Below are 27,846 nucleotides of genomic sequence, written 5' to 3'. Positions count from 1 at the left end.
TGCCAGGAGCTGCACCAGACATAGTGAAAAATGATATATCAACCTGGTGAAGTTACAACACAGGACTACTTGCACGCCAAACAACATAGGCAGCAAGTGACAGACAGAGCTGAGCAATCCCACAACCAACTTATCAGATCTAAACTCTGCTACATCCTGTCATGAAAGGTGGTGGACAATTAAATTATTTACTAGAGGAGGTAGTTCCACAAATATCACCATCCTCAACAAGATGGAGGCCACAGCAGTTCAGGCAGCATCCAACGAGCAGCGAAATCGACGTTTCGGGCAAAAGCCCTTCATCAGGAATAAAGGTAGTGAGCCTGAAGCATGGAGAGATAAGCTCCTCTAGCTTATCTCTCCATGCTTCAGGCTCACTGCCTTTATTCCTGATGAAGGGCTTTTGCCCGAAACGTCGATTTCGCTGCTCGTTGGATGCTGCCTGAACTGCTGTGCTCTTCCAGCACCACTAATCCAGTATTTGGTTTTCAGCATCTGCAGTCATTGTTTTTACCTAAGATGGAGGCCAGCACATCAGGGCAAAAGACAAGGCTGAAGAATTCACAACAATCTTCAGCCAGATGTGTCAAGTGGATGATTCACTTTGGTTTCCTCCAGTGGTCCCCAGCATCACAGCTGCCAGTCTTCAGCCAAATGGATTAATTCAACACGATATCAAGAAATGGCTGTCAGCACTGGATACTGTAAAACCTATGGGCCCTGACAATATTTTTGGAATAATACTGAAGACTTGTTATTGAAACCTGCCAAGCCCCTAACCAAGCTGTTCCAACACAGCCACAAGTCAAGCATTTAGCCAACAATGAGGGCAATAGCACAAGTACATCTGTGCACAAAAGCAGAACAAATCCATCCCATCATTCTATTCTCAATCATCAGAAACATGGAAGGTGTCTTCAACATTGCTATCAAACAGTAGCAAGCAATAAGTTGATGGTCAGTTTGAGTTTCGCCAGGGCCACACAGTTTCTGACCTCATTACAGACTTGATTCAAAGATAGGCAGTAAAAGAAATGAACTTCAGAGGGGCGATGCAAGGGACTGCCCTTGAAATCACGGCCACATTTGACCAAACGTGGAATCAAGGAGCCCCAGTAAAACTGGAGTAAATGGGTATCTGGAGGAAGACCCCCTGCTGATGGAGTCAGACCTGGCACAGAGGAAGATGGTTGTGGTTGTTGGAGGTCAGAAATCTCAATTCCAAGACTACAGGAGTTCCTCAGGGTAGTGGTCTATGCCCAACTACATTCAGTTGATTTATAATGGCCTTCCTTCCATCTTCAGGTTGAAGTCCAAATAGTCGCTAATGACTGTACAAGGTTTGACACCATTTACGACTCCTAAAATACTTAAACAGTCCATCTCCAAATGCAGCAAGACCTGGACAATATCCAGAGGTTTGGTCTGACATGTAGCAGGGTTAAAGGGAGGGGAAGTGTCATACCTTCTGCAATTGCCGTGGAAGGGGAGAGAGAAAATACTGGGAGTGATGGAACAGTGGGCTGGGGTGTCACACAGGGAACGATCCCTGCGCAATGTAGGTAGTGAGTAGAGAAGATGATGTGTTTGGTGGTCATATCCTGCTGCAAGTGGCAGAAATGGCAGATAAGAATGCTGGGGAGGAAACAAAAGGACAAGGAAACCCGATCAGTGTTCACAGGAACACCTGCGCAGATATCCTGGAACCAAGGTGACTGACGTCCAACATTCACAACGATTTTCCTTTATGCCAGGGGAGAGGTTCCTTATTCCCATTGATTTAGGTTTGTCAAGGCTCCTGATGAAGAGCTTTTGCTCAAAACATCGATTCTCCTGCTCCTCGGATGCTGCCTGACCAGCTGTGCTTTTCCAGCACCACACTAAGGCTCCTTGATGCCACATTCAATCAAATGCAGTCTTCACATCAAGAGCAGTCACACTCACCTGTGGAGTTCATCTGTTTAGTGGATGTTTGAAGCATACTTCCACCAACACAAATTAGTACCTTGTGTTATGCAAATACTAAGCCCACTCCTGGAGATCTGTTGCTTTCATTAATAGTGAAATTTGACAGAAACTAATGAGTACGAAACAAGTGAAGGGAGGTGAAGTGATATAGCAAGTGAAGGGATGACCTACAATCTGATTAAACGAGGCAGAGAGATAATTACAAAAAATTAAAAATAAGGTGGTGCTGTTGACAAACCAAATGACTGGAATCACATGATAGGTATAAAAGTCACACGCTGAGGGCCTAACCAAAATACAAACTGAGGTAGAGAGATCAAAATTTATCAAGGTGATGTTGTCAAAACAGGACAGTTGGGAAGATTTTACAGATACAACAGTGTGGTGGGGTCACATATAGTGGACAGGAGACCAAAATCATGGTTAAGGCCATCTTCAGGGGTATGAAACTTGGCTATCAGTTTCTGCTCGGCAATTCTGCATCCTTGTGCATCTCGAAGGGTGCTTGGAGGATGCTTACCTTAAGATCAGAGGCAGAATGTCCTTGACCGCTGAAGGGCTCCTGACTGGGAGGGAACATGCCTGTCTAGCAATTGTTGCACAATGTCCATTTATCCATTCTTGTAGCATCTGCATGGTCTCACCAATATACCATGCCTTGGGCAATCCTTCCCAATAGTGTATGAGAAAGACAATGTTGGCTAAGTCACATGAATATCTGCTGTGTCGGTGGCAGATGGTGTTCCCACATGTGATAGTAGTATCCATGTTGATGATCTGACAGGTCTTGCAGAGGTTGCCATGGCAGAGTTTTATGGTGCTGTGGTTGATGTTGTGTTGAAGGCTGAGTAGTTTGCTGCGAACAATGGTCTACTTAAGGTTTGGCGATTGTTTGAAGGGGAGAAGTGGAAGTGTAGGGATAACCTTAGCAAGGTGCTCATCATCATTGACAACAAGTTGAAGGCTGCAAAGAACATGGCATAGTCTCTCTGCTCCAGGGAAGTACTGCACCACAAAGGGTGCTCTATCCTGATCATATCCTATGTCTGCCTTTTGAGGGGGTTGTGGTTTTTCACTGTAGCACGTCGGAACTGGCGATCAATGAATTGAGCATCGTATCCTGTTCTTATGTGGACGTCTTTCAAAATCTGTGTGTCCGTTGCATTCCTCTTAATTTGTTATTATTCGACACTCTACTCTCACCATTTCTACGATCTTTTGATCTCTCTCCGCCCTTGACCTCTCTGCCTATAAATTCTGTCTCTGAGTGCTTCTCTCTCACTTCATCTGACGAAGGGGCTATGCTCCAAACGTTCGTGATTTCAAACAAACCTACTGGACTATAACCTGGTGTTATGTGACTTCTGACTTTGCCCAAAAATGGACACCAAGACGCATTAACCCTGTATTCAGTTATAACATCTCAAGTAACCAAAAATGCTGTTCTGAAGAAGGTTCACTAGACCTGAAACAGTTGCTGAGACCAGCTTATTTTCTCCAGCAATTTCTTTTTTGCATCGATGCATCAAGTCCATTCGCAACTTAAAACACTGGACATACAGGGACGTGAGACGCACCAGCAGGTTTTGTGAAAGAAGACGCTTTTGCAAAATGGGAATCTCTTTACCCAGCACCTACATTGTGAGTGAACGCACCCTATGTCTCAGATTACACACATCTATTTACAGCAGTGGCACGATCATTATTTTGGTTTTTTGGGGGGGGAAGAAGGCAGGGAGGGATTGCCTATTCTAGTGCTTCTTTTTCCCCAAAAAATTAATACTGTGAGTATTTAGAAAAGAAGGATATCTGAAAAGAAAAACAGCTGATAATAATCCTTGAGGTATCAGTAATTTACAGGTCTCACTGTATCAAAAATTATAAACAGAAAACAGTAAGTGAAGAAATAAAAAAGTAGTCAATTTTCCTTTGGGTTACAAATAGAAAAGAGGGATTAAGTCTTTAAATGATGTGATGTTACAGAGCTTTGATATTTGAATCAAGAGATGTACAAGTAAATCAGTTCCTATTTCATCCTCCTGTGCTGTCTTTTAACATGCTTTTTCACAAAATTATTTAATAGTTACTTTTGTAACAAGTGGGAAAGCAGGAAAGTTGAGTTGAAAGGCTCTACATTGTACAGGCCAAGGATCTACTGGGTGAAAAATGGAGGTGTCACTACAGTGTTGCATCATTGGCAGCCAGAGGATATAGATTGTTTCCATCAATACATGGACAGAGGTACTAAATGCGAACAATTAATATGAAATGAAGTTTTAGAGACAAAATTCAAGACAAAATACTTACTGCAACCAGCATACATAAAGGCTAAGTTCTGGCCCATGACTAAGCATTTAAAATAATTTTTACCTCAATATGCCTCATTGGGTCAGCAATATGGCAAAGAACAAGGGGCGGTATGGTGGTTCAGTGGTTAGCACTGCTGCCTCACAGCACCAGGGTCCCAGATTCGATTCCAGCCTCGGGCGACTGTCTGTGTGGAGTTTGCACATTCTCCCTGTGTCTGCGTGGGTTTCCACCGGTTGCTCCGGCTTCCTCCCACATTCCAAAGATGTGCAGGTCAGGTGAATTGGCCATGCTAAATTGTCCATAGTTGTTAGGTGCACTAGTCAGAGGTGGGGTGGGTTACTCTTCAGAGGGTTGGTGTGGACTGGTTGGGCCGAAGGGTCTGTTTCCACACTGTAGGGAATCTAATCTAATCTGTAGGGAATCTAAAACATTATTGCTCTTCAACTTGCTCAAGGATAAGATATTTTTACACTAGGAAGGTATGCACATAACTAAGCTTGAGTGTGCATATGTTACTGTATGGCCATATATAATAGATAAATAAGTATTGGTATATATCAAACATAGTAGATTTCATTATCACTGATAGAAACAGACCTAATATAAACATACCTTGAGGATAACAAAATGCTTCAAAGACAATGGGCAATGGGCCAAAGACGATTGATGTAATTTAGAAAGATGTAACTGCTGCAGCAAGTACTTGGACTTTGGCTGTCAAGGCCAGCAACCAATCCCCGAAACCATGCTCTCAGTGGTTTACGAGATGGGCTGAGAAAGCTCAGTCAGTAAGAGGTTGCTGCACTCTGTCATCGCTGGTACAGCATCTAATGCGTATTAATACACCCACCCACTAAATGCACAATACTACGTAAGTGAAAAACTTGCACTTTTTCAAAGTACAACACTTAAACGCACTCTTTCCAGCCTCATTGGCTGGCTTTCCCCAAACTACAGATGTCCTTCATTCTATCTCACCAGGCAAACTTGCAATTGAGTGCTGCTGAACTGAGAAGTGCTCGAGAAAACAGTAAGCATTGCACTCCAAAATGGTGTCTTAAATTCAACTTGCACATGCCTTCCAGCCTGAGAATAAAGAAGCTATCTAAACACTTGTATGTCTCCAGGACACACTTTACATGGGCTCTTAATTTATGAGGAAATGTTGCCATCTTGTGGTAGAGACAAATGCATGCCTTTGAAATTTCAATTTCTACTCAATAGAACTGGTTTGATAATTAACTGGTTCAATTATACTTTCCCTCGTACTCAAATATTCTTAAATAGGACAAGGGTTGAATTCTGGCTACACTTGTACAGGACAGATATACCAGCACCTCGATGGAAGCAGTGATTCTCAAAATGGTTTACAACTAATACTTACAGGCTTTTGTGGATATTTCTTGAGCTTAATATTGAATTTCACTGCTGCAAGTTCTCACTGCTTATGGATTAAAACATATCTGAGTAAACACAATATCTTGAACCATTTAATTGAACACAACACAAATTGAACATAATACTATAATGTGTTCACCAAAATCAACGGAAGCCCTCTTATGGATAGTCTTTGAATCGTGTATTAAGCATTCTATCAAGCCATGTGAATGTGTTCCAAATGTTACACTTGTAAAGATCGTGAAACTATCATGATCACGATCATTACTACGTAAACCTGACAGCAATGTCTGGTAGCGTGATTCAGGAGTTAAAATACACTTAAAAATACAAAAGCTGCTGACAGTGGTTCTCTGTTTCTCCATATATAGTGCAATGACCAACTTGCAAGTGAAAATTTAAAGAAATCACATGATTTGGCATTTAAAGTTCCATTTTGCTCACTTAAGAACCCTGGAAAAAAGGTTCAAGCCTAGTTAAATAAGGGTCTGATTATTGTATTAGTTCATAACAACTGGTAAACAAGCTCTCATCTGTAAAACTAATTCTTCATTTGAAGTATCCCAAATTACTTCATTTTGATGAAAAAAATACATAGTTTCTAAATTAGAAATTATAGTAAAGTCAGGTTATAATATTTCAGTTGTACCTGATATTTTACACAGAGCGGGGAGAAAAGGTGATGCTGTGAACTAGTGAAGCTGGACAAGCTGGAGGAACAGCCCATTTCCTGCCTAGGCACTTGAACAGCATTCAGAACACAGCACTGAGTTCAACAACTTTAGAGCATGAACACTGTCCTCTGTTTGGATTACACCCCTAACCCAAACCTGCCTTGACATTATGGGTTTGCTGTCAGAGTGGAACTATGCTCTTCTGCTTTGACCAAGAAAGCAACCTTTTGGCATCCAGATCTCTCCTTTACTACCGTTAGCATTGTCTTTTGTTCTGGGCACCCTCACCATCTCTTCCATGCCCCCTTTGCCAACAGTTTAAAACCCATCATTTTCCATCCCCCTTCTGCTCCATAGAACTCAGAATGTTAACTTTGATTCCCTCTCTAAAAATGCTGCCAGACCTGCTGAGTTTCTCCAAAACTTTGTTCTTTAGGTGACAAAGCCTTCGTCCCTGGTTTCTAACGCAAACAAAAACAGAAACAGAAACAAAAATTGCTGGAAAAGCTCAGCAGATCTGGCAGGATCTGTAGAGGGAAATCAGAATTAACATAGAACATTACAGCGTAGTACAAGCCCTTCAACCCTGGATGTTAGGCCGACCAATGGAACCAATCTGAAGCCCATCTAACCTACACTATTCCATTTTCATTCTTAAAAATCTCAACACCAGGTTAATTTTACTTGCAGAGTTACATTGTACTTTGCTCAAAAACTGCATGCATTCATGTAGAACTCTGAGCTCAAAAACTGCATGAATTTATGTAAAACTCTGTTATCTCACTTTTTAGATTAGAATCAATCTAAACATCATGGCATAGACAGAGAACACAGAGGGCCAACACCTTCAACATATTGTCTAGATATCACCATTGTTAACAGCTAACCCGAGAATGCAACTTTAAGAAAAAGAAATGATTTACACATGAAAGAAGTGAAACTATCACTGTGTTCTAACAGATGAAAAGCTTAACAGCCAATCAATTTTTCAATGTATAATTTCAGTTACATCACACTGTAAATTTTTGCTATAAATTCTGTGTTATGATCGAGCCCTCCACTATCACCTGATGAAGGAGCGTCACTCCGAAAGCTAGTGTTCTTCCAATTAAACCTGTTGGACTATAACCTGGTGTTGTAAGATTTTTAACTTTGTACACCCCAGTCCAACACTGGCACCTCCAAACCATTTTCATTCATATGCTTATCCAATGACCATTTAAATGCCCTTAAAGTTGGCAAGTCTACTACTATTACCAGCAGTGCGTTCCAGACTTCTAATGCTCTGATTAATGAAACTACCTCTGACATCTCTACTATATCTATCATCCCTCAATTTAAAGTGATGTTCCCTCATGCTAGCCATCACCATCAGAGGAAAAATGACTCTCACTGTTCACCTTAATAAACCCTCTGATTATCTTATATGTCTCAATTAAGTCACCTCTCAATCTTTTCCTCTTTCTAATGAAAACAACCTCAGGTCCCTCAGCCTTTCCCCACAAGACCTTCCCTCCATATCAGGTAACATCCTAGTAAATCTCCTCTGAACCCCTCAAAGCTTTCACATCTTTCCTACAATACAGTGACCAGAACTGTATGCAATACTCTAAGTGCGGCCGTATCAGAGTTTTGCACAGCTGCAACATGACCTCGTGGCTCTGAAACTCAATCCCTCTACCAATAAAAGCTATCACACCGTACTCCTTCTTAACAACCTTATCAACCTGGGTGGCAACTTTCAGGGATCTATGCACATGGACACAGAGATCTCTCTGCTCAGCTACACTACCGAGAATCTTACCATTAGCCCAGTACTTTTTATTCCTGCTGTTCCTTCCAAAGTGAATCACTTCACATCTTTTCACATTAAACTCCATTTACCACCTCTCAGCCCAGCTCTGAAGCTTAACTTTATCCCTCTGTAACCTGCAACATCTTTCAGTACTATCCACAATGCAACTGACCTTAGTGTCATACACAAATATATTCTCCGATCCTTCTACGCCCTCATCCAGGTCATTTATAAAAATGAAAAACAGCAGTGGCCACCAAAACAGATCCTTGTGGTACACCACTAGTAAGTGAACTCCAGGATGAACATACCCCACCAACCACCACCCTCTGTCGTCTTAGCAGCTAGTTTCTGACCCAAGTTGCTAAATCACCCTCAATCCCATGCCTCCGTATTTTGTGCAATAGCCTAATGTGGGGAACCTTATCAAACAACTTTACCCTCATCCACCTGTTTGGTCACCTTCTCAAAGAACTCAATAAGGTTTGTAAGGCACAACCTACCCTTCACAAAACTGTGTTGACTATCCCTGATCAAATTATTTCTTTCTAGATGATTACAAATCTGATCTCTTATGACCTTTTCCATCACTTTACCCACAAGCAAAATAAAACTCACTATAATTTCCAGACTTAAAAATCACACAACACCAGGTTATAAGTCCAACAGGTTTAACTGGAAGCACACTAGCTTTCACAGCAACACTCCTTCATCAGGACTATCACCTGATGGAGGAGCATCGCTCCGAGAGCTTGTGTGCTTCCAATTAAACCTGTTGGACTATAACCTGGTGTTGTGTGATTTTTAACTTTGTACACCCCAGTCCAACACCAGCACCAAATTATAATTTCCAGGGTTGTCTCTACTCCCCCTCTTAAACAAGGGGACAACATTTGCTATCCTCCAGTCTTCTGGCACTATTCCTGTAGCCAATGACGACTAAATATCAAAGCCAGAGACTCTGCCATCTCATCTTTGGCTTCCCAGAGAATCCTAGGACAAATCCCATCCGGCCCAGGGGACTTATCTATTTTCACACTTTCCAGAATTTCTAACACCTCCTCCTTGTGAACCTCAATCTCGTCTAGTCTAGTAGCTTGTATCTCAGTATTCCTCTCAACAACATTTTTTTTTCCAGGGTGAATACTGACAAAAAGTATTCATTTAGTACTTCCTCTATCTCCTCAGACGCCACGCACAACTTCCCAGTGGTATCCTTGTTGGCCCTTGATTAACATTTCGAATCAAGTGACCCTTCCTCAGAACTGAAGGTAGCTAGGAAAACATTGGTTTATATGCAGAAAATAGGGTTGGGGGGGTGGGGGGGGTAGGTATAAACGATAGGTGAGGATAGATCCAAAAAGAGAAAGGAACATTTGGACAGATGAAGGAATGAATACCAATCTGACTAGGCGGGTGAATAGCTATTAATGGAGACTGTTAATGACTAACAATGGATTGTGCACAATAGCAGATATGTAATAATGAAACCTGGTTTGTGCAGGTTGAGGTAAGGACATGGGAGAGTTCAAGCCCTAAAGTTATTGAACTCAATATTAAATCCAAAAGGCTACATGGTCCCCAAGCGGAAAATGAGGTGCTGTCCTCCCAGCTTGTGTTGAGCTTCGCTGGAGCACTGCAGCAAGCCTGAGACAGAGATGTTGGCCATTGAAGTGGTAGGCAACTGGAAGCTCAAGGTCTCTTTTGTGGGCATTATGTGAAGCAGTCACCCAATCTATACTTTGTTTCCCCAAAGTACAGGAGACCACATTGTGAACAGCGAATGCAGTAGACTAGGTTGTGTGAACAGCAGGTAAAGCGCTGCTTCATCTGAAAGGTGTGTTTGGGCCCTTGGATATTAAGGGAGGGAGAGAGAGAGGGAGGGAGGGAGTAAACAGATACAGGTATGACACCTTCTGCAGGTACCATAGCACTGTGAGGACATTTTTGGAGTGAAGGAAAAGTGGACCAGGGTGTCCTGGAGGGAATGATCCCTGCAGAAAGCTGACAAGGGAGGAGAGGGGAGTGTGTGTTACATCTCGCTGGAGATGACGGAAATGGCAGCTATTGATCTTCTGGATGTGGATGCTGGTGGGAAGGTGGGTAAAGACAAGGGGAACCCTATCGCTGTCATGTGAAGGGAAAGACAGTGAGAGGGCCGAAGTACAGGAGATGGGTCGAACCCGGCTGACGGCCCTGTCAACAACGGTGCTGGTGAGTTCTCAGTTGAGGACAAAGGTCGACATTTCAGAGACCGTCTTGTCAAAACTGGCATGATTGGAACAGACTTGGGGAAGACAAAGGAACTGGGAGAATGGAATTGTCTCTTTACAGGAAGTAGTGCATGAGGATGTATAGTCGAGGTAACTGTGGGTGTTTGTGGGTTTGTAATAGATACTGGTGGCCAGCCTATCCTCAGAAATAGAAACAGAGATGCCAAAGAAGGGAAAGGAGGAGTCAGAGATGGACCAGGTGAAGGTGATAGCAGAGTGGAAATTGGAAGTGAAAGCGATAAACATTTCCTATTCCGGATCAAAGAGAGAAGCAGCACTGATGATACCATCGAGATAGCAGAGAGATAGTTGTGGGTGGGGCTGAAATACAACTGGAAGAAGGAATGTTCCCACACAGAGACAGGCATAACTGGGGCCCATACATGGCCACCCGTCTGACCTGAAGAAAATGAGAGGAGTTAAAAGAGAAATTGTTCAGAGTGAGGACAAGCTCAGCCAGGTGGAGGAGGCTGGTGGTGGATGGGGAAGGATCAAACCTTTGCCCCAAGACAACATGGAGACCATTCTGGTTGGGAATGAATGTGTAGTGGAATGCTTTGGTTTCTATACAACTACCCAAAGTTTTTTTCACTTTGATATCGTCTTCAGTATATACACGTAGTAATAGTAATAATAACAGCAAGAAGAAGAAAAGGAATCATGTACAATCTTTAGGAGTAGTGGAATCTGGGACTGTCAGTGAAATGGAAATTTGGTCAGCTGAACAAGAGATGGGCCTCATAAGCTCCAAGCAGTAATAGTTAGGAAAGAGGACGAGGTGGTAAGGGGCTTCAGAAAAACAGACATGATTAGAAATACAAGTGAATGGATGGAGCAAGCCTCAACTATGAGACAATTACAGGGAATTTTACAGGTACGTAAGCTAGCCAAGCCAAAGGGATCTGCACGATACACATCAGAGAGTTTACATGAAGAGTCACTTATAGTCAGGAACACTAGCAAAGTCAGAAGAGACTGAACATGCAAGGAGGTAAGAGTATTATAAGTCAAGATGGAAATTGAGCTGGCTGAGATTCAGTTATCATTCAGTGAAGCCCTTGCTGAAAACATCAGAATGGGCAATTTTCAAAAGCATTTTATACAGCCAAATGGATTGCACAGATATTCAATGAAATTACAAAGAATGCAATTGAATGGAATGAGACAATCTAACCTAGAAGATCAGCATTGCAGGTGATCAGAATTTAAATGTGCTCACATTACAATTAAGGTTCAGCAGAGGCAAAATGAGGGAGGTTTGCATAAAATATTCTAAATACCTGTATGCCATTAGTCTGCAGTATATCCCAGGAATCTACCCAGGCTCATCAGCAGTCCACTGGTTTGTGAGAAAGATTCTAGTACAAAATTTCTTTTCATAACTGAACTAACAGCAAACAGCTTAACTTCCAAATCTCTCAGTGTGAATAGATGTTAAAAGGAAACAATACTACGATTACATTGCAAAAATTCTAGTGGTACCTTAATTAGCACTTCACTTGGCCTATTACAGATAGTTCTCCAATAACATAGTTGTTGTGTTCCAGCAAAACCTCACTTAATAGGAAATCGCTGAATAGAAATAATGGGGCCAATGGGAAAAGTGGGGTTAGGGGCAGACCAGCAAAATATAACACACAATCGCTCAAAAATCACCCAAAACTCTAACACAAAGCATAGCACAGCCTGAATGAAGGTCAATATCATATTTATTAACTAAACAAAAAGTAAATTTTTAGACAGTACATTTTAAAAAATGTAAGAAAGCTGCTCTCTGTGCAGTACCTCTCTCAGAAAGCTGCTCTGTCATCACGCATGTGCAGAACGACATGACACTGACATCATGCATGCGCAGAATGGCACGCAGACATCAGCGCTGAGATTTCAATGCATGCGCCGAACAAAGTGTATGAACTGATCCCCACTAGATTCACGCTTTAATGAACAGAGGCAAGCAGTCTTGAAAATACTGCTCCCTAATTCTTCAGCTGCCGGAATAGGTGCTATCCAAGAACGACCTGTACAACAGCATTGCAGAACTAAGCTTGATGGGTTAAATAGGTCCTCAAATCCCTGCTCTGGATTTTGAACGGACTCTCCTTCTTACCCTCATCCCCTTTATATTCTTCAGCAATGTACATCCCCATCAGTCCAGCCACTGATGAGATAGTACTGGAACTGGTAATCTATCGGTTCACAGAACTGCTGCCCAAAAGAGACCAAAGTGAAGCTGATTAGAACATTCACCAGCCAAAACAGTCCACACAGACAATATGGTCGTGGAAAGCATACCCATCAGTAGCCTCTGCATTGCTCGTTCAACACAACCATCAGCTTCAAAGCATCTGCCAAGGGTACCCGATTGAAGAGTCTTTGCATCCATTAGCTCATTACATCAGGAGATATGATTTTTTACACAAGTACCTACGTTAAGAGGAGCAGTGCAGAGGGTATCAACATGACTGACATGACCAGATCTTGTAGGCAATGGCAAGACAGCAGCACTCATCTCTGAACTTGAAGAGTGAGATTTTTTGCCATAATTTCCCCTTTCCTAATGTTATTGAGAACATAGCACAAGTTCAATCCTGTATGCTAATCCAGTGAAGGATCAGGAAACTTCCCTGATTACTGATGGGGGTCAACACTACCCAGTATGGTAAATCCATACAAGACCCTGGTCTCTGAATTAGCTGGCTTGAACAAAGACAGCAAAACATTGTATTTCCATGCCAGCCTGAACTAACGAGGGGAATAAAATGCCCGCACTGTACCAATTGCAATTACTAATGTGTACCTATCTGTGAGCAGCTACGTGTGCACAAGCAAGGATCACATGCAGCCATGATGCATCCCAGCCAATATCCTTGAAATTCGTATTCATCAGAAGCCTACGAGACCATTAACACCCCAGAACCTGGTTCTTTACCAAAGAGGGAAAAAAATCAGGGATTGAAGAACCCAAGATTCAGATCAAGAAATCGATAGTGAGTGGCAACCTACTCCAGAATGGAAATGAGGGCAAGTTTGAAAACTCTAGGCCAGTTTTACTCAATTCAATTCAGGGTATGGCACTCAAACACTTTACAAGATTTAACATCTAGGAAGACACTTGCTGATCAAGGAAGCTCAGGAACAATGTGAGAAGTGGTGTAATTTGACTAATTTAATTCAAATTTTTCATCATGTACAACGAATGTTATCACTTGCACTCCACTTATGTGGATTTTCATAGGTGAAGAAAAACTGAAGTGAGGAAAAGTTTAAGTGTGTACGAGAGGAAGTGACCACATGGCTAGGTGAAATAGATGACTAAAGGGAGAAAGCAAATAAACCAGCTGTTGGATTGGCAGGATTTGGGTAATGCTGAATGGTCAAGGTCTGTAATGGACCTCATTTTCTTTTCTGATCATATAATGAATTTGTATATAAGCACAAAATCAATGACATTAAAGTTTAGTAATCATACTAACTTGGGGGCACTGCAAACTGAAAGGAAGACTGCAGGGAGACAAAGAGGTAATTTGATTACTTCGTTACTGCAATCTGGAAATGATTGTTCAAACAGGGGTAGAGAAGGTGCATGGAAGCTGATTCCATAATATCATCCAAAAAGCAGCTGGATATATAGCTCAAAAGGAAATATTACCCAGCTATGGAGAATCCAAGGGGAATGGAAGTAGGAATTAAATGTGTGTATCGCTCCAAAAGGTTCAAAGAGCTGAGTGGCCTCTTTCTGTATTGTGTTACCTATAACAGTCAGTGGAGTGACTGAACTGCATCTGCCATGTATCTACGTTGAGAACTGAGAAGCAGCATATCTCAGAGAGGAAAGAACAATAAAAGCATAGAAAGCCTGAACTTTCAGAAGAGTAGAGAAATGGAAAAAAACCGAGTGTGCAGCCACAGAGATATTTAAAGATGGGACTACAGACACAAAATGTCCAGTCAGAGTCCAAGCTTTATAAGCTAGGGTGCTGAATACCAAAGTTAAGGAAACAACCTGAAAAAGACATTGGTTACATTATCACTACCACACTGCATCGAAGTTTTGGCACTATATTACACTATGAATATTGAAAATGAAGACTCATAAGAATTGAATCAAGGATGAATTTTCATAGTTTTTGAAAAAATATGAATTAACATCTTCCTTGGACTAATGCGTAGTTTCTTCACTCAAGCCATTCTCTGCCTTTCACAATAACTTTATGTACAAATGTATGAATTGGGAAAATTAGGCCACTCAATCCTTCAAGCCTGCTCTGTCATCCCTTTTGATCATTGCTGATCTGCTTGTATTCCAAATTCCACATTCCCACCCACCTCCAGGAATCTTTCATTCCCTTCCCTAAAAAGAATCTATCACCATCATCTTTTTTCTGAAGGAGTTCCAAAGTCATCCAATGCTCATCATCCCAGTCCTAAAAGGTGGACCCCTAAGTTTGAAACACCTTGATAACATGTCCACGTCCTTCCCTTTTGCACTTATTTCTCCCTCTTTTTTTTTCTCAAAAGGATAAAACCTGTCATGTTTCGGACTCTTTTCAATTCCAAACAGGAGATATAGTGAACTCGAAACATGAACACAGTTTCTCTCTTGAGATCTGCTCAATTTCTCCAACATTTTGTTTTTAGCAGATCATTTTCATTAAGATTAAAGCAGAATCCAAACACTTTTTAAAATTAACAAAGGCTTTGAGGGATGGTTGATCCATCAGAAATGAGGGAGCCTTGATCATCTCTGGTGGAAGGAAAGGGGAAGCAAGTCACAAAGTCAGTGGACTGGTTTACAACAAGCAGCTTTTAATTCAATTAATTAAAATGAAAATGGGCAGGAAAATGAAATAATAATGGATAACCCCAGTTTCAGGACATGAGCAAAGTTACACTGAGATGCATATGCTCCCTCTGTGCTGTAATTTCTTTGCTCATGGAATCTATACATACTTTATCTTATGAGTCCAGCTATGTTTGATGATAGCAGCCATCTCAGGGTCAGGAACTTGAGAAATACACTTGCGGAACAGAATCTTTCATGGTTTGATTTGCATTTTCAGTTTATAAATCTATATAGGCTGCCCATGTCCACAAGCAAAACTACCTAAACTAATTTCATTCGGGAACCTAAGCCAGCAAGCTGTAGATTAAACATGGCCTTGACTTTTTATACAGCACAAGTGCACTGTAATCAGGCCTTAACCGATGGTTAATCTCAGTCCTTTTCTCAATGCATAGGAAAAAGATGTAGCACAAGTCAAACCACAAAACACATGTTAAAAAATAGTAGTAAGTTTCATACCATGGGGTTTGAGTCAGCAATTAGGTCTCGCAGTGAATCCAGGAAGCCTTGATCCTCGACCATCTGAGCATTGATATCGTGCAGTTTGGCCACACAGACAGCAGCTGTTTTCCGGACGTACGGATCTTCATCTTTCAGACACTTGCGGAGCGGCTCACAAAGATACTCTGTTATTTTGTCCACACGTATGCATCCCATCGTACGGACTGCCAGAGCTCTAATCAAGGGGTTGGGATCTTCACAATCCTGTGGGAACAACAAGATTTTAGGCATTACAATTAAAAGAAATGTCAACATTAGTACATCCTCCTGATCTGAGGTATTTTATGAAAATTGCCAAAGAGTTTTGCTGTTGCACTGTGTGCACCGAAGAAATGAAACATTTTGATTTCAGGGCTGTCAACCAGGCTTCAGAAGATGTGTTATAGTACAGCAAAAAGCAATGTGAAGCTTCACTTTAAAGCATCATTGACCTCAGTACCACACTATCACATACCTATGACTGTGCACCATATACCCGATCAAAGGCCTGGTAAACAGAGTGGAAGCGCCAACTGATTGCTATGGGCAAGACCACAAGGAACTGGTTTGAAACTATTTAAACACATTCTCTGTTCACATCCTACAAGTCAGAGAAGAACGAGCTTCAAATAAAGATTTGATCAATTTGATTTAAACATTTTTTCCCCAGGGTATGGAAGTCCAAAACTAGAGGGCATAGGTTTAAGGTGAGAGGGGAAAGATATAAAAGTGACCTAAGAGACAACTCTTTCATGCAGAAGATGGCGCGTGTATGGAATGAGCTGACATATGAACTGTTGGAGGTTGGTCCAATTACAATATTTAAAAGCCGTCTGGATGGGTACATGAATAGGAAGGATTTAAAAGGAATATGGGCTAAATGCTGACAAATGAGACAAAATGAATTTGGGATATCTGGTCAGCATGGATGAGTTGGACCGAAGGGTTTGTTTCTGTGCTGTATATCACTATGATTCTAATTTGATCCAGATTCCCAGAGGCAACATCCCAATGTCTGGCATGACCCAAAAATGTACACTTCCTGAACACTTGGGCTTGACCTGAACCAGTCAGCAAGGACTACTCTTGCACAGTTATTCAAAACGTGCCATTATTTAGATGGGATTTGTCAGAAGAAACTTGCTAACTGACTTCCCACATTTCTCATTCCTTAATCCAAAACATGTTTGCTGGTAGATTCTGCTCAGGAAGGTTGATCCAAATGGAGTAAGCAAAAGTGAGGACTGCAGATGCTGGAGATCAGAGTCAAGATCAGAGTGGTGCTGGAAAAGCACAGCAGGTCAGGCAGCATCCGAGGAGCAGGAAAATCGACGTTTCGGGCAGAAGCCCCTCATCAGGATTCCTGATAGAGTCAAAGAGCTGTACAGCATGGAAACAGACCCTTCGGTCCAACCTGTCCATGCCAACCAGATATCCCAACCCAATCTAGTCCCATCTGCCAGCACCTGGCCCATATCCCTCCAAACCCTTCCTATTCATATACCCGTCTAAATGCCTCTTAAATGTTGCAATTGTACCAGCCTCCACCACATCCTCCGGCAGCTCATTCCATACACACACCACTCTCTGCAAAAAAAAAATTGCCCCTTAGGTCTCTTTTATATCTTTCCCCTCTCACCCTAAACCTATGCCCTCTAGTTCTGGACTCCCTGACCCCAGGGAAAAGACTTTGTCTATTTATCCTATCCATGCCCCTCATAATTTTGTAAACCTCTATAAGGTCACCCCTCAGCTTTCGACACTCCAGGGAAAACAGCCCCAGCCTGTTCAGCCTCTCCCTGTAGCTCAGATCCTCCAACCCTGGCAACATCCTTGTAAATCTTTCCTGAACCCTTTCAAGTTTCACAACATCTTTCCGATAGGAAGGAGACCAGAATTGCACACAATATTCCAACAGTGACCTAACCAATGTCCTGTACAAGCTGCAACATGACTTTCCAACTCCTGTACTCAATACTCTGACCAATAAAGGAAAGCATACGAAACGCCTTCTTCACTATCCTATCTACCTGCGACTTCACTTTCAAGGAGCTATGAACCTGCACTCCAAGGTCTCTTTGTTCAGCAACACTCCCTAGGACCTTACCATTAAGTGTATAAGTCCAAGGAGAAAGTGAGGACTGCAGATGCTGGAGATCAGAGCTTAAAAATGTGTTGCTGGAAAAGTGCAGCAGGTCAGGCAGCATCAAAGGAGCAGGAGAATCGATGTTTCGGGGATAAGCCCTTTTTCAGGAAGAAGGGCTTATGCCCGAAACGTCGATTCTCCTTCTCCTTTGATGCTGCCTGACCTGCTGCGCTTTTCCAGCAACACATTTTTAAGTGTATAAGTTCTGCTAAGATTTGCTTTCCCAAAATGCAGCACCTTGCATTTATCTGAATTAAACTCCATCTGCCACTTCTCAGCCCATTGGCCAATCTGATAAAGGGCTCCTTCCCAAAACGTCGATTTTCCCGCTCCCCAGATGTTGCCTGATCTGCTGTGCTTTTCCAGCACCACTCTAAATTTGACTTGGATCCAAATGGAGTGCTGAGATGGAAGTAATGATTTATATACAGTAATCTTAATTGCATTTCAATATTTTAAGCTTCATTAGGTCATTTGGATTATAACTTGTCTTCAATTTCAAACTACCCAGTGGCCCTAAGGTCACAAAACATTGTTAGTAATCTGGCTGTTCTCATTACAGAAATCAAGAGAATAACAGGATTTCAAAATGCTTCCCACAAGTAGTAATATTTCATCCCTGAGTTCTACCAATTTGGTCAGTAGCAGCTGCACCAGCAGCCTAGGTCTTACTATTCAAATACTGTAAATCCTGGGAATCTGAAAGAACAGTAGAAGTTGAAAGATATACAGGTAGTTGATGAACATCTGTGAAGAAAAGACTATTTAATTACTCAATTTGACTACAGTGTCCCAGGAATAGACAAAGCAAAGATAATCCAGCCCAGGTTACTATCACTCTGAATCACTCTCTTCATTCCTGACGAAGGGCCCTTGCCTGAAACGTCAATTCTCCTGCTCCTCAGATGCTGCCTGACCTGCTATGCTTTTCCAGCACCACACTCTCGACTCTGATCTCCAGCATCTGCAGTCCTCACTTTCTCCCACCATTCTAATCTACTCATGCCTAGAGGAAAGTGCACATGGACAGACTATACAAAGGACGGGATTGGGTTGAACTGCAACTCATTCTATTTAAATGACCCACCAGTACTTTCTGTTAAGAACATTCACTTGTGAAGCATGAACATGGTAGTGGCGAGTTATCCAACGTCATGTATCTACACAAAACAACGGTGCTTTCAAGACCTCATGAAGACAGCAATAAAAAAGAATGGAAAAATGCTTATGCATAACTCTTTGAACTCCTGTTTAACTTTTAAACTGGTCAACTTATTTTGAGAAAATTCTCAATATCATCTTCACATGAACTGTCAGCTTTTCCATTTTATCATAGACATACAAACATGATAATAAAAATACAATTAATATAACTGTACCGAGCTTCGGAAATATGTTTGGCCTTCTTGTCAGCTCTGATAAGCCGTGAAATTGGTCTCTTATTTTTCAGGTGAATGTATCACAGTAGCAGAGCAAGGCCAGGATACTTTTACTCTCTCCTATATTGATATTATCCCAGTCTCGCAAGTGTAGTTATAAGACACAGAACGAAACACACTGATATTGTCACTAATGGGGCTCTAGGGAAACGTGCGATGTATAATTGGGGGCACAGCAAAGAACAGCGTGGATTTCATGCAGTTTATCTGGTATTGATGAAATTACAGAAAGAACATTAATTGTCAAGACTTATTCATAAGAAACAAGAATGTAGTGGATTAACAAACCACATGTCTCAGTAAGTTCAAACTGATCTGTGATTAAAATAATTGTTTTATACTATTTCTAAATTGTAATTTTGTTTTTACATTTTCACAAATGGTATCTTTGCCTAGACTCCAATGTATTTTTGCAGGCATCAACCACCCTCTGGCACCTCTTGTCTCAACTGGACTTTCTTCACATTTAAGCTGATGTGGGAGAAATCAGGAATTTATTTTGTTGTGTAAAGGTCAAACCCAATCATTATTAGATAGTGATGTGGGACAAAAACAGGGAATTTCTTATCTACCCCTTAATCCAAGGATGTTGGGCTCAACTTCAGCTCTTCACCCTCATTCACAATAGAAATTGAGCGGAGTGTGTTTCGACACTTATGCCTCTGGGAAGCACGACAACTCAAGAGATCTATCAACTTTTCATAAGTGTACCTTAACAAAGCTGTTGACAGCCATGATGGCCATGTCAGGCTGATTCTTGGCGTAGTTCATGAGGTAGAGATAAACCAGCTTCTTCAACTCCAGGTTGTCAGTCTGCATACAGTTCACCACATCTGGAAAAAGTGAACTACACAAAACACAACAGAAGATTCATTGGCTCCTCTTAATAAAAAGGGTGACTTCTCCGACCGCAAACATTCTTAAATAGTTAAGTCATTCAGCATTTTATCAACTGGAACATGTTTACGCAAGTTCTATATGAATCCATGGAGGGAAGAACCATGCAGCATTACAGATTGCCCTTAACATTGCTAGAGTAACGCAATACTGTGTTGAATATATTTCTGCCAATCGATGTGTAAGACCTGGTTATGTCAATTTGTAAGGATACATGAGCTTGCAGTCTGTACTCCAGCAATGTTAATGAAGATATGTTGTGAAACTGATTTAGGATTGATGCAATAATCAATGAACGATAAATTATGATATCATCTTCAAAGAATTTGTTTAAGCTTTAAAGGTAGAATCTCCTTGGAACCTAGCATTTTTCCTATAGGTCCTCTTAAACTATATTTTGCTGAGAATTTCTTTGTCTCTTGGATGTCACTGCCATACCCTTAGTGTTGGGGGAGTATATGGAGAAAGATGGCTTAAGCTGGAGGACTTTAAATGAACAGAACATGAAACTTGGTCTGATTCTTGTTCACAGCTATAATCACTCAGTTAGGGCCAATGCTGTCTTGAACCTCACAACCCTAACACTTCAGACTGAGCACCTTGGGCAGCCCTGTGTTGGGGATTAATATCCATGTGCATTGTAATCACGTACAATTTGGAATGTGTACACATTATGTATTAGTGACTGAATATCAAATTCTTTTTTAAGTTCATTGCTGGCTAGGTTAGCATTTATTGACCATCTACAATTGTGGTTGAGGCGCGTGCCTGCGTGCGCACGTAAAAGGTGATTAGTACACCCACAGTGCCAGCAGAAAATGTTTCCAGTATTTTCATTCAGCAACAGAGGAGAAGCAGTGATGTGGGTCCAGGTCAGGATGGTGCAGGGGCTTAGAGGGGAACTGCTTGTGTAGGTGCTCTTATATATCTGCTGTCGTTTCTCTTTTAGATGGAGCTCACAGGTTTGGAAGGTTTCGTTGATGAAACCTTGCTGCAATGCATCTTGTAAGTGGTACCAAACAAACATTTGCTGCTGTGCAGCAGTGGAGGGATTGTATGATGAAGGTGGTGGATACGATGCATGCTGCTTGGACATGGATGATGCCAAAGGTCTCAAGTGTTGATGAATTGGCACTTATCCAGGCATGCAGGAAATATTCCATAGTCCTCCTGTTGTGCACCTTGTAGACGGCAGATAGGTTTCTGGGGAGTCAGGTGGTGAGCTAGTGAGTACAGAATTCTGAACTTTGAGGAGTGTTGTACAAGAAGGAGTCCAAGTATATAGTTCATTGAAAGCGACATCACAGGTAGACAGGGCGGTGAAGGAGGCATGGTGAAACTTTGCAAAGGGATATGGATAATTTAAATGAGTGGGCAAAGGTCCGGCAGATGGAGTACAATGTTAATAAATGTAAAGTCATCCATTCTGGGAATAATGAGGACTATGAATTGAATGTTAAAAAATTGCAGCATGCTGCTGTGCAGAGGGACCTAGGTGTCCATGTACATGAACCACAGATGATTGGTCTGCAGGTGCAACGGGTAATTAAAAAGGCAAGTGGGATTTTGTCCTTCATTGCTAAAGGGATTGAGTTTAAAAGCAGGTTATGTTGCCGCTGAGGCCACACCTGGAATACTATGCGTAGTTTTGGTCTCCTTATTTGAGAAAGGATGTACTGGCAGGAGGGGGGGGTGCAGAGGTGGTTCACTAGGTTGATTCTGGAGTTGAGGGGGTTGGCTTATGAGGAGAGACTGAGTAGACTGGGGTTATATTCAATGGAATTCAGAAGAATGAGGGGGATCGTATAGAAACGTATAAAACTTTGAAGGGAATAGATAGGATAGAATAGAATAGAAAGGATGTTTCCATGGCAGGTGAAACTGGGACAAGAGGGCAGAGCCTCAAGATTAGGGGGAGCAGATTTTTCACCCAGAGTGAAGTGAATCTTTGGAATTCCCTGCCCAATGAAGTAGTTGAGGCTCCCTCAGTAAATGTTTTTAAACTTAATCTTTTGAACAGTAAAGGAATTAAGGGTTATGGTGAGGGGGCGGGAAAGTGGAGGTTCAGCCATGATCAGCTGAAAAGATCAGCCATGATCGTACTGAATAGTGGAGCAGGCTTGAAGGGCCAGATGGCTATTCCTGCTCCTAGTTCTTCTGTTCTTATGCCAGCCTTCATTGATCAAGGCATTAAGTACGGGAGTTGGAATGTTACGTTATAGTTGCATAAGTCATTGGAGAGGCTGCATTTGGGGCATTGAGCACACATTTGGTCACCCTGCTATAGCAAAGACATAGAAAGAGTTCAAAGAAGATTTATAAAGATGTTGCCAGGACTAGTAGGCTTAAGTTACAGGGAAAGGTTGGCTAGGATAGGACTTTATTTCTTGGAACGCAGCAGAATGAGGGGTGACCTTATTGAGGTGCATAAAATCATGATGGGCATACATAGGATGAATGCATATAGTCTTTTTCTCAGGGATGGAGAATTGAAAACTAGAGAGCATAGGTTTAAGGTGAGAGAAGAAAGATTTGAGATGGACTTGAGGGGCAACTTCTTCATGCAGAGTGTGGTGTATGTATATGGAATGGGTTGCCACAGAAAGTGGTTGAGGCAAATACAATAGCAACATCTAAAAAACATTTGGATAGATACATGGATAAGAAGGGTTTAAGAGGGACATGGACCAAATACAGGTAATTGGAACTAGCTGAGTGGGCACCATGATCAACATGGACCAGTTTGGGCTGAAGGGCCTGTTTCCATGCTCTATTACTCTATGACTCTGTAGTCTAGAAGCTCTGTGGCCATCACTATTGTGGTGGTGCTGGGGATGCTGAAAGATCTAAGGGTGGATAAATCACCCAGACCAGATGGATCAAAGTCCAGAATGCTGAAAGAGGAGATTATGGAGGCATTGGTGGTGAGCCTTCAGCAACCACTGGAGTCAGAGAGAGTCCCAAGTAGTGGAAAATGGCTAATGTAATATCCCATTTAAGAGAGGGAGGCAGAGAATTAACAGGGGATGGGTTGTTCTTGCCTGAGAAATCAGTTAGAATTCTTTAAAGTGGTAACTAGTAAGTTAAATGAAGGAGACAGCCAGTGGACATCATCTATTTGATAAGGTCTTACACAAGGTGCTACACAGGAGGCTGCTAATTAGATAAGAGCCCATGGCAAGGTACTGGCACAGACAGAGGATTAGCTGACTGGCAGAAAGCAGGGAATGGGGATAACAGAATCTTTTTCAGGATGGCATTTGGTGATGACTAGTGTTCCACAGGTGACCACATGGAGAGCACAACTATTCACGTTATACGACAATAAGTTGGATGAAACAACTGAGGGCATTGTTGCTAATTTTACAGATGACGTAAAGATAGGTGTTGAGGAGGCAAGGTGGCTGCAGAAGTATTTGGTAATAGCTCAGCATGGGGACAAAGAAATGGCAGATTGAATGCAATGGGTTCAATTGGCAGTTCGGTTTGAAAGGCAAGAGTAAATTAATATTCATTTTGTGAGGGCTCAAATACAAAATTAGGGAGTACTGTTAAGGTTATATAAAGCTCTGGTCAGATTACATTTGGTGGGGAAGATCCAGAGGCGGTTCTCAACAGTGGAACCAGAGATGAAGGGCTTGCCAGATGACTCTGGGTCTATACTTGATGGAGTTTGGAAGGATGAAGAGGGATCTGATAGAAACTTACAGAATACTGACAGCCCTGGATGCAGTGGACATGGAGAAGATGCTTCCATTATTGGGAGAACTGAGGACCCGAGAACACAGCCTCAGAGTTAGGGGATGACCCTCCAGAACTGAGAAGAGGAGGAATTTCTTCAGCCACAGAATGGTGAATGTGTGGCACTCATTGCTGCAGACATCTGTGTAGACCAAGTCATTCAATGTCTTTATGACAGAAATCGATCGGTGCTTGATTAGTAAAGGAAGTTACAGAGAGAAGGCAAGAGAAACCGATCAGTTATAGCCAAATGGTGCAGGAGACTTGGTAGGCCAAACAGCCTAACTCTCTTCCTATCTCCTATGATCACCTGATTTTAATTCTTACTGATTTTCTGCTGTAGATCACCTTATTTGCTGATAAATATGAACAACAGGTTAATCTGCACAAGAGATTTGACACGGAAATATTCTCATCTTCTAAAGTGAAAGCAGACAGAATGGCCTCTTCAAATATCTTTCAATAAACAATGATTAATTCTCAAACTTGGACTTGATGATTTTGCACTGCAGAGTAACATTCAGCTCTCAGCTCATAACAGATATATTCTGTATATGGAAAGTATTGATCCAATTTCAGAAGAGGAGATTATGGAATGAGTTGGACTGTGACAATCAACGCGCTGCAACTCGTTTAGGAACAGAAAAGAAACAAAGCATTTGAATGCTGTCTTGCATTTTGCTTTAACCAACAGATCTCTAGATCTGTTTCCATATTCATACAAGATTATGCCAATTTGCTTAATAAGTTCTTGATCTCCACAAGATCAGAGGGGTGAAGATTCAAAAGTATGAAAAAACAGGTCAAATGAAAATGACCATGAACTTATCTGCTAGGAAATGGCTGCATCAGTCAGTATTTGTTTAAGTTGTGTCCCCAATGGGAGTGGCGAGTTGCACCAAAGTACAGAAAATAAGGGATTTAAGGACATTCAGAACTGAGTGCCATTTTAAGCTAACAGAATATTTTCATAATAACAGGTTTGTATCGCTGTCACTTATGGAGATATCCAGGATGGAAACAGATCCTTCAGCCCAACTAGTCCATGCCAAAGCTTCTGTAACGAGATGAAAATGTGTTGCTGGAAAAGCGCAGCAGGTCAGGCAGCATCCAAGGAGTAGGAGAATCGACGTTTCGGGCATGAGCCCTTCTTCAGGAAAGAAGGGCTCATGCCCGAAACGTCGATTCTCCGGCTCCTTGGATGCTGCCTGACCTGCTGCGCTTTTCCAGCAACACATTTTCAGCTCTGATCTCCAGCATCTGCAGTCCTCACTTTCTCCTCAAAGCTTCTGTAACCACAACGTTCCAGCCCTTGTCTACTCTCCTGCATGTTCCAAGCAGCACCTATATGCTTGATCCACTCAGGGCAGCCTCAGTAACTATAGGTGCAGTTACAGCAAGCCAATTCAAATAAAATCAGCACCGAAGGAAAAGATGGCCTGCCTCTAATCATAGAGGGACAAATGTTATAACGGTATCAATCAGAATATCGAATGTACTAATGTCATGACAGATTGCAGCATATATTCAAAGTACTTATGGAGGTAATATGCAAAAGGACGCTATACCTCCTTCTGTTTGTTCAAGTCAATGCAAGAAATTCCATGTACCTTCTGAAGAGCCACGAGCTCTCCACTGAGGCAGCTTCAAGCTAGCTTTCCATGGACATTGGCCCAAAAAACAAAATGAAACCAAACTATTAATACCAACAACTACTAAAGCAGCAATCTCAGGTAGGACACAGAATGGCCACTGTGGAACGTAATATTTGTACAGTATAGCACAGGCCATCGAGCAGGATTAGCCTCGACATGTAATCGTCTGGAAGGGGTCTTAATAGTTCCACTCCCCAATATCAATCACTCTCACACTGGGGTGAGCTCAAAAAATATTTTGACAAATTAAACATGAAGGAAAGCACTGGGGAAAATTAGAAAATAAATTGATGATGAGCAGTAATAGGGTATGAGTGAGAGGTAATTAAAAACTAACAGAAATTCTGAAACAAAGCAGTCAATTCAGAATCATCAGTATCCACAACAAAATCTTGGTTCAATTTTGATTAGAGTTGATCAAGTTATTCACAGAAAAAGAACAGAATTCTAACCAAAATCACAATCTGTAGGCATCATATATTAAACCAATCTTCTGGCATGATGCCATTCACCATATATAATCAGTTGGAAATAAGTTGGAGAATAGAATAATTCAGAGGAGTTAACGGTAGATGAGGAAACTGTGGATGAAATAAGCAAGTATTTTGCTTCTGTCTTCTCAACAGAGAATACAACATCAGTAATACTTGAAAATTAAGAAATGAAGAAAAAGAGGAACTTGGTGAAATTATAATCATCAGGGAAGTAGTACTGCATAAACTGATGGAACTAAGAGTTGAAACTGGGTCCTACTGAGCTAACATACTCAGATCTTAAAAGTGATGGCTAGTGTTGTAATAGTACTCCTTCAAAATTTGTTAGATTCTGGAAAAGTTCCATTAGATTTGAAGACTACAAATATACTCCCTCTATTGTGCATGGCAAAAAACAAGAAACTATAAGCTGATTGATCACTCAGGTGGTTATAACTGGATACATGGGAAAATTCTCAAGGTAATCAAGAGGAGCAAGTGTAGTTCTGTGAGCGGAAAATCATATTTAAGCGATTTATTGGAATTCTTTGAGGGAGTAACATGCATTGTAAATTAAGGGGTGACTGTTGATGTCCTGTACTTCAGTTTCCAGAAGAACTTGAGAAGATGCAACATAAATGATTATGACTCCAAATGGGAGTTCATGATATACAGGGTAACATCCTAGCCTGGACAGAAGACTGCTTGGCTGAGAGAAGACAGGACATGTAAACATGTCTTTTTCAGGTTGACAGAATGTGATGAGTGGAGTCCCACAGGGATATGTACTCAGCTGTCAATGTTTTAAAATTCATACCAATGACTTAGACAACAGGTTTGAAGTCATGGTGGCTAAATGTCCAAATGACAAAGTTGGATAGGAATGTATATGGTGAAGATGGCAATAACAAGAATGTATACCAATATAGAAATGTTTAGTGAATTGGAAAAATCCTATCAAATGGAGTACCAATGTGGGAAAATGAGAGGTTGTTCACCTTCTCAGCAAGACTATTATATAAACAGAGAATGACTGCAGTATTCCAGGTGCAGAGAGATCTTAGCGTCCTAACGCATAATTTACAAAATGGTTAGTAAGTACAGCAAGTGATTATGGTAGTGCATAGAATGTGACACTTTGAGAGAAAAATTGGAGATTAAAAATAATCATTGTGTACCTCAATTATGAGGCATTGATGAGGCCTTACCTCAAATACCATGTACAATTTTATCTCATTATTTGAGGAAGAATGTAAATACATTCAAGGCAGTTGTGAGGAAGGTTAGTAGATCGATACCTGAAATGAGCAGAATGTTAAAGACAGACAGACCTGGACCTGCTGAGCTTATCTTCACTGGATTCTAGAAACGTGGAGGGTGGGTTGATTACAGTTATATGAATGGGCTTGATACGTATGTGAAAAGGCTCTTATAAGTGGGTCCAGAACACAGACACTGTTTCAACATTAAGGATCACTCTATTAGAAGAGATAAGGAGAGCTTTTCTCTTAGGCTTTTACAATTTTGGAACCTGCTTCAGTAAGTAGTGGAGGCAGAGTCATTGAAAGTTTAAGCCAGAGGTAAGTTGATAGAGACAGATAGATTGGCTTAGGGTCTGTTTCCATGCTTATAACTCCATGATCTGCTTGAATGGCAAAGGGCCGAATGGCTACTTCTGCTCTTAATTCAAACATATGTTTGTATGTAACTCTTCACTAGCAGTTGGCGTCAGCCCATTACAATTGTCCTATCAC

General features: G+C 41.5%; 1 protein-coding gene across 2 annotated transcripts in view; it reads right to left on the bottom strand.

Moving 5' to 3' along the window:
- The window catches only part of ap2b1 (adaptor related protein complex 2 subunit beta 1), a 310,350-nt gene that overhangs the window by 264,779 nt on the left and 17,725 nt on the right, over positions 1 to 27,846 (bottom strand). For both annotated transcript variants that reach the window (XM_072589357.1, XM_072589358.1), the window contains exons 4-5: positions 20,038 to 20,173; positions 15,721 to 15,966 (exon numbers count right to left, since the gene is read on the bottom strand). In XM_072589357.1, coding sequence (XP_072445458.1) covers positions 15,721 to 15,966; positions 20,038 to 20,173 — 382 coding nt within the window. The remainder of the gene's footprint in view (positions 1 to 15,720; positions 15,967 to 20,037; positions 20,174 to 27,846) is intronic.

The sequence above is a fragment of the Chiloscyllium punctatum genome, chromosome 19, assembly GCF_047496795.1.
Source record: "Chiloscyllium punctatum isolate Juve2018m chromosome 19, sChiPun1.3, whole genome shotgun sequence".
Lineage (NCBI taxonomy): Eukaryota > Metazoa > Chordata > Chondrichthyes > Orectolobiformes > Hemiscylliidae > Chiloscyllium > Chiloscyllium punctatum.
This window is presented reverse-complemented; position numbering and strand designations above follow the sequence as displayed.